This window comes from Gossypium hirsutum, chromosome A01 (assembly GCF_007990345.1).
Source record: "Gossypium hirsutum isolate 1008001.06 chromosome A01, Gossypium_hirsutum_v2.1, whole genome shotgun sequence".
In the NCBI taxonomy this organism is placed as follows: domain Eukaryota; kingdom Viridiplantae; phylum Streptophyta; class Magnoliopsida; order Malvales; family Malvaceae; genus Gossypium; species Gossypium hirsutum.
Genome location: NC_053424.1, coordinates 119,432,103 through 119,443,515, shown reverse-complemented (window position 1 = coordinate 119,443,515; position 11,413 = coordinate 119,432,103). Strand labels below are relative to the sequence as shown.

Here is an 11,413-nt window from a genome sequence, read left to right as displayed (position 1 = left end):
TTCAATTATGATGACTAGGAATTCACTAAAATGAAAACAACATAATCCATTTCCCAATTCCTTGACCATAGTTGTATTTCCTGTCTCTTTGTAATGTTTGCATTATTCAAATGAGAATTTTCAACAAAATTTATTGTAATTATCTTAGTTTTCTCATCATTCACAGAAAAAAAAAAATCTTCCATGATTCACAAACTTCTTTTAATACCCACCTCAACATCAAAAAGTAGGAAGAACCATGTTCAGATACAAAACAGATCATGAGGGGGAAACATCACTGAACGTTATCAACAATAAACTAAACAAAAAGAATCTGCTTCACAATCGATGTGAATCATAATTTCCATAGAATTATCCGAAGGTACAAAAAACCAGGAGAAAACTAAAACTGTGCCAGAAAGCAGCTGATACGAGGCATTTAGCAGGGATAAAACAGGTTGCCTGTTCCACATTAATGTGGACAAACTAAACACACTCACAATCATAAGTATAGTTCATAATGGTCATTGGACTCAAAACCAATAAAAATGTCCCATAGCTGACAAGGAATCAACTTAACAGCAATTATCTAATACCATCATCAAAATACCAAAATTCGCACCATATAATCAGTTTCACTTTGCCAGTTCCAAATACAATTTGAATGAGAATAAAAGCTTTTAAATCAAATTCTCGATCGAATCATAAATAATGTAAATTGCGAGGATGTATTATTCAAGCTAAAAATGACAAAGAAAACAATCACCATTGGTGACAGTACAACAACATAATTAAAAGGCGTAAAGAAAAAAAAAGGCTCAAATGATCCAATTTCATCCTCTTCCTCATCCTCATAATCACTATCTTGTTATAGTTCCATCAAAAATGTAATTATCTCATCTATCTATTCAATTCCAACCTATAAGTTTAACTACCCAAATTGAGTAGTCCTCAAATAATTTAAATTCCACTATAAGAAAAAAAAATCGTACCAATCAAGCTACAGATTCCTTAGCTCCTTCCAGCCCATCCTCAATCATCTTCTTGTTCTTCTCAATTGCAGCAGCAACCTCTTGAGGCATATATTTCTCATCATGCTTAGCAAGAACTTCAGTCGCCGAAAAGTAACAATCACCGCTCCTTGCTTTCGACGAAACGCCCCTTGTAGAAACGTCCCTTTTAATCTCTTCCGTGAACGGCTTAACGAATCCTTCAACCACAACGGAATGTCCTTCTCTAAACAAATCAGGTAGCGAACCTTCGTACCTAACCAGAATATCAGTTATCAAATCGGTAATGACGAACTCCATTTCTTTAGAAGAACTGGGTTGAACCACGCTTCCTTCGAGAACCAGACCACCGAGCCTGAACTTTGTTTTCGATGGGTTTTTCGTGTATTTCTCGAGGGCGTCGGTTGGGGTAACGTAAAAGACTAATTGGTCTTGAAAATTGTTGAGGACTAAAACTACAAAACCCGCGACGCAACTGAAGGTTAATGCGTAAGTCCAGAGGCGGCGGGTCTGGAGCTGGCGAGCTCGGGCCCCGATGTCGACTTTTTTGGGTCGGGTCGGGATCCGCCGGGTGGAAGTGGAGAGGAAACGGAGGGTTGGAGACATGAAGTAATGGTGAGTAGTAGAGATGGGAAGGGGCGCGGGGTGAGAGATCGACGTTGGAGATCTGAGGGTGGAGAGAGTTGAGCAGTTGCGGAGGAGATGGGATCTGAGACGGAGAGCGGCGAGCCTAGTGGCCATTGGGACTCGCTTTTGCTTTTCTCGGGAAAATGATGGAAAATTCTGCGGAGAAATAGTCTCCCTTTTGGTTTCCTCGAGAAAAAAGAGAAGGAAAATTCTGGCGGCAGTTTGGGTTTTGTTAGCTTTGATGGCGTGGTAAGCACGGGTGACTATTCCTTTTTGGTTAAAATCTGCGACAAGTCCCTTTAATCTTACATATTTGAAATTTAGTCTTTATTTTTATTTCTAGTAATTTAGTCCCTTTAATAAGTTCATTTACTTTTCAGATTTCAAATTTTAGTTCAAATTATTATTTAATAACATTATTAAAATAGCAATATTCTTCTTCTTTTTTAATTCGATAGTGTCACATTTTAAAATAAATACTCACTTAGTATAGTTATATAATAAAAAATATGATATTGTAATTAACAGGAATTTAACAAAAGAGTTATAGTGGCGTTAATAATTGAACTTGTATTTTTAAATCCGAAAATTAAAGAACCTAAATTTCTTGAAATAAAAGTAAAAAGACTAAATTTTAAATATATAAAAAAGTACAAGGACCTAGGACGTATTAAAAAATAGCCATCCTAAATTTCATTGACACTCTTTTTCTTTACGCACACGTACTTATAATTTGATTTGTATACTTTAAATATATTCCACAGATAAATTTGAATTAATATTTAATATCTAAATTGACAGATAAATTGACAATAGGATTTAATTAATCAAAATCGAAAATAATGTCTAGAAAGCAAGGCAAGATGGGGACTGCTTAACCAATTTGTTTTTTTGGTGAATCACAAGAGGAAGGTAAAACCCTAATAGTCATGTGATTAGTACAACTCGAATCCAGACCACATCTAGAGCGATAAACACCTTAACTATCAAATCAACATATAAGGTTGAAAGGCTTAATCAGTCTAAGCACAAGAAATAAAGAAAAATGCATATTTTCCACTCGGATTAATCACATTAATGTCTGCATGATAAGGTGCAAAATCAGCCTAACATATGAAGCCTCCCATGTTTGGAGGCAATTAAAGCAAAATACATTATAAAAAGAAAAAGAAAATACAAAAATGTAATAGCTTATACATGTTTTAAACTTTAGACAAATAACTTGATTTGGGGTTAAAACATGGTGGTCATTTGTGCTTCCCCTATCACGTGTCCTTCAATGTCCTCAAGCAACTTCTCCTTCGTCACCTACATTAAACCACCAAATCATATTCTTAATGAAATTAATTGTCACTTTATATATAAATGGGTTTATTGCAATTGAGTCCTTTGAAAGATCAGTATTCTGTCAATTATGTTCTTTTGTTAGTTTAATCATGAGTTTTACTTATCTTATTCAAGATGGCAATCAGGTGGGGCAGGGCCATTTTTTACCACTCTCACCCTGACCCGATATGCTTCTAACATAATCCAAGTCAACTCAAAAATAAATATTAATTTATCTGTCTCAGAAAAAAATAAAAGATATACTTCCGACTCAATATACCAGAATTAAAATTTTCCATAAGAACCTGGCTCCAACGATATTCCACCCATTAAGATAACGAAAAGACTAATTTGTTGATAACGTGAGGATTGCATGTGTGCATGGATAAGATTTAGAGCTTACTTTGTTACCATGTTTCAACTGCTCATCCAAAGCAAATAGCCTGAATTGGAAACGATGACCATGAGAGGGCAACTTAGGTCCTCGCCAACCAGGGACTTTATAATCATTATGACCTTCTTTGAGAGAAGCATAATCACCACCGACTTCCTCTTCTTTCCCAGAGAACCCTTCAGGGAGACCTTTCAACTTCGGCGGCATATTAGCCACCACCCAACATGTCCATGGCTTGATCGGGTCACTAGGGTCCGGTGCATCGATATCTTCCACAACCAAGGCCATTGACTGAGTCCCATCCGGCACATTGTACCATTCTAGTGGGGGAGAAAGATTCTTTTTTGCACCTTGACCTTCGTCGGTGTATTTTCGTGGTAATTTTCCTTCGTGGTTTATGGATGGGGATACTAGCCTGAACTGATCTTGAGCTTGCTCACTAGCCATGGCTTAGACAAAATATAAATAAAAATAAATGTTTTGTTTTTTTGAATCTAATTTTGATTGGAATTTGTTGTTTGGTTGTGGCTTTTTTTTCCGAGGAAGATTGTTTATATATAGGGAGGATACTGGAAGGGAATAGCAAGTGGTGCGACAATTTTCATGGTGGCGAGAGAAAATGCGAGAAGCAAGGTGTGGAGACACATGGAGACTAGAGAGATATCGATCGCTCTAATGAGTCTCATCAAATTGGCTAATTTGTTTACGAGCTATGGTTTTTTGGTCTTATTAAAATTTGATCCATGCCCAATAGTTTTCAATGGATGGAAAGCATTAACTAATAATAAGTATTGGGTATAGCCCGTATAGGGGCGAATTTAATGGATAAATAAAGGCTTTAGCACCCTTAAATGAAAGAAAAAAAAAATCTTTTAGTCCCTTACTAAATATTATAAATAAAAGTTATTATGTGGTAAAATTATATTTTAATCTCTCAAAATAAAAAAAAAGTATCTATTTAATCCTTTCAAAAGTGATGAAATCATAAATTAATATAAGATAAAATAACTCTTTAATCTCGTAAAAAATTATAATTTAATTCTGTTCTCCAAAATTTTTTTTAGATTAACCTTTAATTGGGTACAGTAGTAAAATACGTTGCATTCTCAAGAAGAGAACTTAGATTTGAACCCTAAAACTGACGTATCATAAAAAATGAATGCCTTTTGTTGTAATAGATTGATCATAACGTAGGTCCAAATAAATATTTATGATGAATTATCAACTCTTATTTAACAAAATTTAATTCCATTAATTTGTACTCAAATTCATCATAAAAAATAATAATCCAAATCTAAATTGTTTTGATTTTAAATGAACCAAAACATAAAATTGACTTTAAATCTAAAATAATTTGAACCATAAATAACTCAAGCAAGTAAATTAAAATGACACTTGTTGAGCATCAATCAGTTCTTTTAGGAAAAGTCTTTAAAGTGTCGTCTATGGAACAATTTATCGGACCCCAACAATCGAATGCATTGTCCCTATTTTAAGATTTTGGCTCTCATACTCTACTGAGAGCTAGTGTGCCATGACTTAAAAAATATAAAATTACTAAAAGCTTACTGACGTTAGGCGTAATTCATTAAGGGCTAGTTTGGCAATACTTTTGAAAAGTGCTTTTAAAAAGTGTTGTGGAAAAGTGTTTTTGAAAAATTTGATTTAAAATTTGAGGGTTTAGCATTGCTGTCAAAAAGTACTTTTGAGAAATAAAATGTCCATTTTAGACATGTTATTATCAAGTAACAAATATATATTTAAATAATATTTAAATTAGTTAATATTATTATATTTTAGTAAGAATATAAAAAAATTATTATAACTTCTTGTTAATATTTTAATATATAAAATATAAATTTTAAATATTTTTAAGCAATGAATATTAATTATTTATAAAGTTTAATTAGAATATATAAATTATATTTTAAATATTTAAATATAACTATTAAATATTTGTAATTAGTATATTAAAAAATATTTTTTTTATTTTTAATTAATGATTTTAATATATCTGTAATTAGGTACCAAGAAAAAAAAGAAAAATACTATGTTATTGGAGGGGTGAAAAAGTAATTAAGTACTAAAAATATTTTTGGAGACGAAAAAAAGTTTTAAAAAGTTAAAAATTTCAGTCTGTTCTGCACAACTTTTCTTCCAGAATAGCTTTTGGAGGCAGAAGTGCAATGCAGAACTGGCCTAACTGCTAACTGCTATGGACTATCATACAAATGGCTCCATCGGTGACCATTAGAACAAAGAAAAGGCTCAAACCAAAAGCAACGTTGCCATGGCTGCCGATTAAGGAACAAATTAACGATTTTTAGGAGGGAACAGGCAAAGGGAGGCAACGAACGAGGACAAGCAGGGATAGATTTAAAAGTATCCTCACATATTGGTTTCGAAAATTCTGATATCTATTGTGCATAAATTCTAGAGCTTGTTTTTATCCTTTATGAGCCTTTAGATGTTCGATGTAATTCCTGAATGAAAATTATTCATAGTTTGCATTTGCTTACGAGGGAAGTTGAGCAGCGGGCAGAGTAGGACCTCTGACCGAGTATATTAAGAGTTGAAAATTGCTTTCAATTATTTACTGAGGATCCGAATTTAAATGTTCATTTTTCATTACCCCTTTCCATGGTGGATTCCTTCTTTATCTATGCACAAAAAAATGAAGGATCTAAGGAGAAAATGAAGAAGAAGTGGAAGTAGAAGGCGATAGATATGGTGAATCATAGCAGGTACAACATAGGTCATGAATTACCTTCTTCATGGTGTTATTGTCAAGTTTGGAGCAAAACACACAGTATCTCCCGCAAAATTCTTCCGTGGTTTCCTTGCTTTCTTCGTCTTCGTCTTCTTCATCATCGTCATAAATTTCTGTCTTGTCTTCCTCAGGATTTTCATCTGCCTCAACCTTCAAGTCACTAGGACGTGTGTAAGTGAGACCCACCTTTGGAAGGATGATCTCAAGGATTTTATCAACGTTGCCATCAACCCATTTACTTGCTGTCTTCCAAAGTAGTAAGGGTACAGCAAATGCTGCTGCTCCTGCACCAAATCCCACCCCCAGGAATATGAACAGCCAATCTAATCCATCCACTGATTGTAATTCCGGCACTGTATGTGTTGTAGGTCGAAATACATTTGCACACTTTACAGTTAGAGGAGCCCCACACAATCCAGGGTTGTTCTCAAATGAAGCTTTTGAAAACGTTTGAAGCTGGGTGCCAGTTGGGATCTGTCCAAATAGCTTATTGTTCGAGACATTAAGAAATGAAAGGAAATTGAGGTTTACAAGCTGCAATGGAATCCCACCACTCAAGTAATTACTTGAGAGGTCCAAGGACTCAAGCTGTTGCAGGTTCCCTAAAAATGATGGCATTGACCCTGTGAAAGCATTATGTGAAAAGTTTAGGCCATAAAGTTCTTTGAATGTTCCAATGACTTCTGGTATTCGCCCTTCAAAGTTGTTACAAGAAATGTCAATGGTGGTGAACACGGTTAGGATCTTCACCAGCTCCAACTCTAAACCTTTGATGGTAACTGTTATTGCATCTTGATAGTAATTTGGATAGAATTCAAGAAACTGAAACTCAAGATGTTTGACCTTTGACTGGTCTTCATTCTCAGGAACCTGCATACCCTTCCAGGTCGCCAAACATTTTTGATGCAGTTTACCGCTAAAATTATTGGATGCTAAGTCAACAATCTGAAGCATTGGCCAGCCAATATTGTTCTTGTGACAATGAATACTGCCATTGAATTTGTTAGATCGTAAAACAAGGATACGCAACTTAGATATATTCTTCAAATGGCATGGGAAGCTGCCACTGATCTGATTGTTGCCAATCTTTACAACCTCCAGCTTTTTGCAATTCCCCAGTGATTCTGGAACCTTTCCTTCCAATCGGTTCTGATTGAGATCTAGAGTTTGCAACTTACAACTTTCTGGAAAAGTGTCAGAAATGATGCCACTGAGATTGTTTCCCCTTAGATTCAGTACTCCAAGAGATGCACTCATTCGAGTCAGGCATTTAGGAATTGGCCCACTCAAGTAATTATCAGACATATCAAGTACTCTGAGATATAAGCTACTGCATATCGACTTGGGAATACTCCCCTTGAAGTTATTGCCCGAGACAGAGAAGAAATAAGCAAACTGGAGGAAGTCACCGATCTGAGCTGGTAAAACAGAGTTAAAATTGTTGTTTGAGTAATCCAAATAGGTGGCACTTGATGGAAGAATTTCAATTTTCCCTTGCAATCGATTGCCATGCAGGTCCAAAACATTGAGACTAGAATTTATATTCTCCAAAGATCTTTCAAATTTTACAAGGAAGTTTTTAGAAAGATTTAGGTATCTAAGGCTTCTCACTTTCCAAATCCAATTCGGTATTTTCCCTTGAATCTGGTTGTTTGAAAGGTCTAGATAGGATAATCTAGACTGATATGTCAAAAAATCAGGGAACTCCGTTAAGTTGCAAGATATCAACTTCAATGTGGTGATGTTAGGGAAAGAAAGTGAGGAAACATTAGTATCAGTGGCATCAATAGACAAACTGTTATATGAGAGATCAAGAGAGGAAAGATTCTTCAGGTTCTGAAGGGCCCTCATCGGAATCAAACCACTGAAGTTGTTTGAAGAAAGTGATAGGAACTTCAGACCACGGAGTTCAAACACAGACATTGGGAATTGCCCTTGTAACTTGTTGCTACTAAGATCAAAGGTGTCAAGCAAAGAAGAGGCCCTACAATGAAGGTCACCAAGGTTACCCTTGAATTGGTTCTGAGAAAGGAAAAGTCTTCGCAGTGATGGAATGCAAAACAAATTTGGGGGAATGGTTCCACTTAACATGTTGTTTTGTAAGTCAATACTTACTAGTTTAGAAAGGCCGGACCAGTTGGTGGAATCAATTGTGCCCTTTAACTGATTATGAGCAAGGCTTAGTTGTGTAAGATTTCTGGATGATGAGAATGGTGGTATTGGACCAGAAAAATGGTTAAAGGAAAAATCCAGATACACAAGTTGGGTAAGGTTCTTCATTGTTTTGGGTATGGCTCCACTGAAATTGCAACCCACAAGCTCTATTCTTGTCAATTGCTCAAGATTACCGATAGATTCTGGTACTTGTCCCCTGAAATTTGTGCCACTAAGTGTGAGAGTTTGAAGAGAAGCATTGAGAGGAAAATTTTGAAATGAACCTTCGAGTAATTTGTTGGTTGACAAATCAAGAATTTGCAATGTACGTATCTGGAAAATATCTTCTGGCACTCTTCCACGCAACCCAGTGGCAGTAAGACGAAGGGAAGTCAAATTTTCAAATTCTGTAAAGAATTGTGGAACTGAAGCCGACAAATTGTTATTGTCCAAGCGAATTACCGAGAGAGATCGGAGACTGGAAAGTGAAGAAAGTATAGGTCCTGAAAGATAACAGTAGGACATGCTCAATTCTTGCAACTCGGTCAGCGGCAATAAAGCCTTGCACCACTCATTCCCCGTAGCTGATATATTTACTCCATCAAGATAGAGAAATCTCAGCCTCTTGAGATTTTGAACAAGCATCTCTAGGTTTGGCTTCTCAAGTTTCAATGATCTTCCAAGAAGTGAAGATACAGATAAATCAAGAGTGACCAACCTTGTCAAGCGTGATATCTCTATTGGAATTTTCCCTTTAAAGCCAGCATTGGACAAGTTAAGATAACTCAAATTCTCCAGCTTATCAAACACAGTAGGAAAAACTGGCTTGAATTTGTTATAAGCCAAATTGAGCCACTGAAGATGTTGAAGACGGAAAAGACTACTTGAATTGTCAATTGAACTTGAAATTGATCTGCTGTTCAAGTCAAGACTGATAACATGACCATCTCCATCGCAATGTACACCATCCCAGAAACAACAATCTGTGCTTTGATTCCATTTCAGTGGCACCAGCTTTCCTGATGAAGTTGGATTGTAGCTGAAGCTGCTTTCAAGTTGACGCAACAACCGACTCTGATCATTTTGACATTGAGCCGAAACCAAAACCACATCAACAATAAGCATAACCAATACAAAAGAATTCAAGAAAAGCAATGAAAAGAGTGACATCCTCATTAGTATCAATAATGAGAGATACCAATACAACAAAGAGTTATGAAGAAGATAGCAATGGCACTAAGTTGAGGAAGGAGCAAGTGCACAACCACGAGTTTTCAGCATAAACCGTTTGAGTGGCAGCCAATTAAAAAACCAACCCTTTTAGTAAAATGTAGAATGAAGGTGGAAACTCTGAAAATAGAGAAGAAGCGAAGAAATGGGGTGGTAGGCAAAAGAAAGAACCGTCAAACCGTGTGTACATAGTTTTAGTTGTAGACTTTGGCTTGTCAGTATCAGCACATGACGCGTTGTTTCGTGGGATTTTCTTTAGCATTTATTTTGTTCAATAGACTTCGGTTGAAGTTTGTAGCTTCTTTTAGCAACTTGGAAAAATCATACCAAGGCTTTGATTGGTGTTGACGCAAAACTGCTGCCCTTCCTTGAATTTAATATAATCAGAACATCCAGACTATTTTTTGAGGTTGATTGAATAGGACCAGATCGGTCGATTGGAAAGAGAACAAATTTGAATATCAGTTTAGAGTGAATATCAGTTTAGAGAAAGGGCCTTGAACTGGTTGGTTCAGAAGTCGGTGCAGACCAATTGTACCGAGCAAAAAATTTGTCGGACCAGATTTTTAATATTTTGTATTTTAATGACCTATTTAATCGAACTAGACGAACCAGTAAATGGATCACTTGATTGGTTTGACCATCAGTCTATTTTTAAAAATCTTGCTATTTCTAGTTAATTATAATTAGGGTAAACTATACAAATTGTCACTCAACCAACTTTAGTCCTTTTTTTTTACTGATATAATAACACATTTAATCTTTAATACTTACATATTCTATCAATTTGATCCTTAAACTTCTTAATTAAAACATTTAGCTTAGCCCAAGTCTATTAATTATTCAATAAATTAAAGTGACAGATAATCTTAAATTCTTTAATTAATCCTATTTATTGAAACAGGGAAAAGTAAAAAGGTAAGTGTATTTTGTGGAAAAGAAAAATAAAAGTCAATGTCTTGAGGAAGGTGTAATAATAAATCAAATACAATCATTTTCAAGCTTCACTGATTTTCTCTCATAATGGCGTGAAAGCAAGTTATCCAGACTTTTGGACCGTTGTCAGATTGGTCCTTGCTTGCCTTGAATGAAACAACACAATTAGAGAAGAGAACATGTTGTTAATAGTTGCAAGATTATTCTAACTGCAATTACTTAAAATTATTGCAATCAAAGATGTAGACGTTATTGGTATAGAATTCTGCATCTTCCAATTGTCACATTATTAGTAACGCTTGTTAAATTAAGTGGTAAAGAATTCCATGTCTCTTAAATAAAATTTTGAATTTAAATTTCATAGACAATAAAATTAACTTTTAGAATATTTGGCTTTTGGGTTTAACTGCAATACATGTGAAGCTTGATGTATCATGTTTTGTCCCTCTTTGTCTTCTTTCTTTGACCATAAGCATTTCTTTTCAGTAATTTATCATGAAGAAATTTCCTCCAAGTAACACTACTTTGATTACTAAAAGTTAGTATAATGGTTACTGAAATAGAAGTTTATGACAAATAAATTAACCCAACCGATATAATTTTGATTAATTCGTTTTTATTTAACCGAATAAAAGTAATAGAAAGATCAAATTTACAATGTAGCTGCACAATGAAAAGCATTGTGTAGACTAAGTCAGAACTCACTTATTATATATATTTTTTAGTGAGTTACAAGAGAAGAACAAAGCTTTAATAGCAAGATGACTAGCTCAATTTGAATCCAAATTATATTTTGTACGGTGAATACGTTTTAATTCGAATTTTGATATCTATACATGTTTTTTTTTCCAAATTAAATCATTTTAATGTTGATGACTATAATGGAGTTTACTTCATACAGTCATTGAATCCTCCATGAAGATCCTAACCTTGTAGTTGATATGAGAAAAAAACAACACATGATTTAGAATAAGAGCCATACGATCA

At 34.9% G+C, this 11,413-nt stretch overlaps 3 protein-coding genes across 3 annotated transcripts; all 3 read right to left on the bottom strand.

Moving 5' to 3' along the window:
- Positions 1 to 688: 688 nt before the first annotated feature.
- Positions 689 to 1,834, bottom strand: LOC107958072 (cytochrome c-type biogenesis protein CcmE homolog, mitochondrial). Its single transcript, XM_016893737.2, has one exon. The coding sequence runs from the start codon at positions 1,728 to 1,730 to the stop codon at positions 975 to 977; it is 756 nt and encodes a 251-aa protein (XP_016749226.1). The 5' UTR covers positions 1,731 to 1,834; the 3' UTR covers positions 689 to 974.
- An 818-nt stretch (positions 1,835 to 2,652) lies between these two features.
- LOC107961287 (UPF0098 protein CPn_0877/CP_0992/CPj0877/CpB0906) lies at positions 2,653 to 4,059 on the bottom strand. Its single transcript, XM_016897459.2, has 2 exons — positions 3,346 to 4,059; positions 2,653 to 2,924 (listed from the first exon to the last, which is right to left on the bottom strand). The coding sequence occupies exons 1-2, from the start codon at positions 3,781 to 3,783 to the stop codon at positions 2,850 to 2,852; spliced, it is 513 nt and encodes a 170-aa protein (XP_016752948.1). The 5' UTR covers positions 3,784 to 4,059; the 3' UTR covers positions 2,653 to 2,849.
- A 1,960-nt stretch (positions 4,060 to 6,019) lies between these two features.
- Positions 6,020 to 9,436, bottom strand: LOC107958071 (receptor-like protein 7). Its single transcript, XM_016893736.2, has one exon. It carries the CDS (start codon positions 9,434 to 9,436, stop codon positions 6,020 to 6,022), a length of 3,417 nt encoding a protein of 1,138 aa, XP_016749225.2.
- Between the last annotated feature and the right edge of the window lie 1,977 nt (positions 9,437 to 11,413).

Coding starts and splice junctions, on each gene's coding strand:
- LOC107961287 (XM_016897459.2), bottom strand. CDS start 3,783: ATGGCTAGTGAGCAAGCTCAAGATCAGTTCAGGCTAGTATCCCCATCC. Junction 2,925..3,345: donor AGTTGAAACATGGTAACAAA/GTAAGCTCTAAA, acceptor GGTTTAATGTAG/GTGACGAAGGAGAAGTTGCT.
- LOC107958072 (XM_016893737.2), bottom strand. CDS start 1,730: ATGGCCACTAGGCTCGCCGCTCTCCGTCTCAGATCCCATCTCCTCCGC.
- LOC107958071 (XM_016893736.2), bottom strand. CDS start 9,436: ATGAGGATGTCACTCTTTTCATTGCTTTTCTTGAATTCTTTTGTATTG.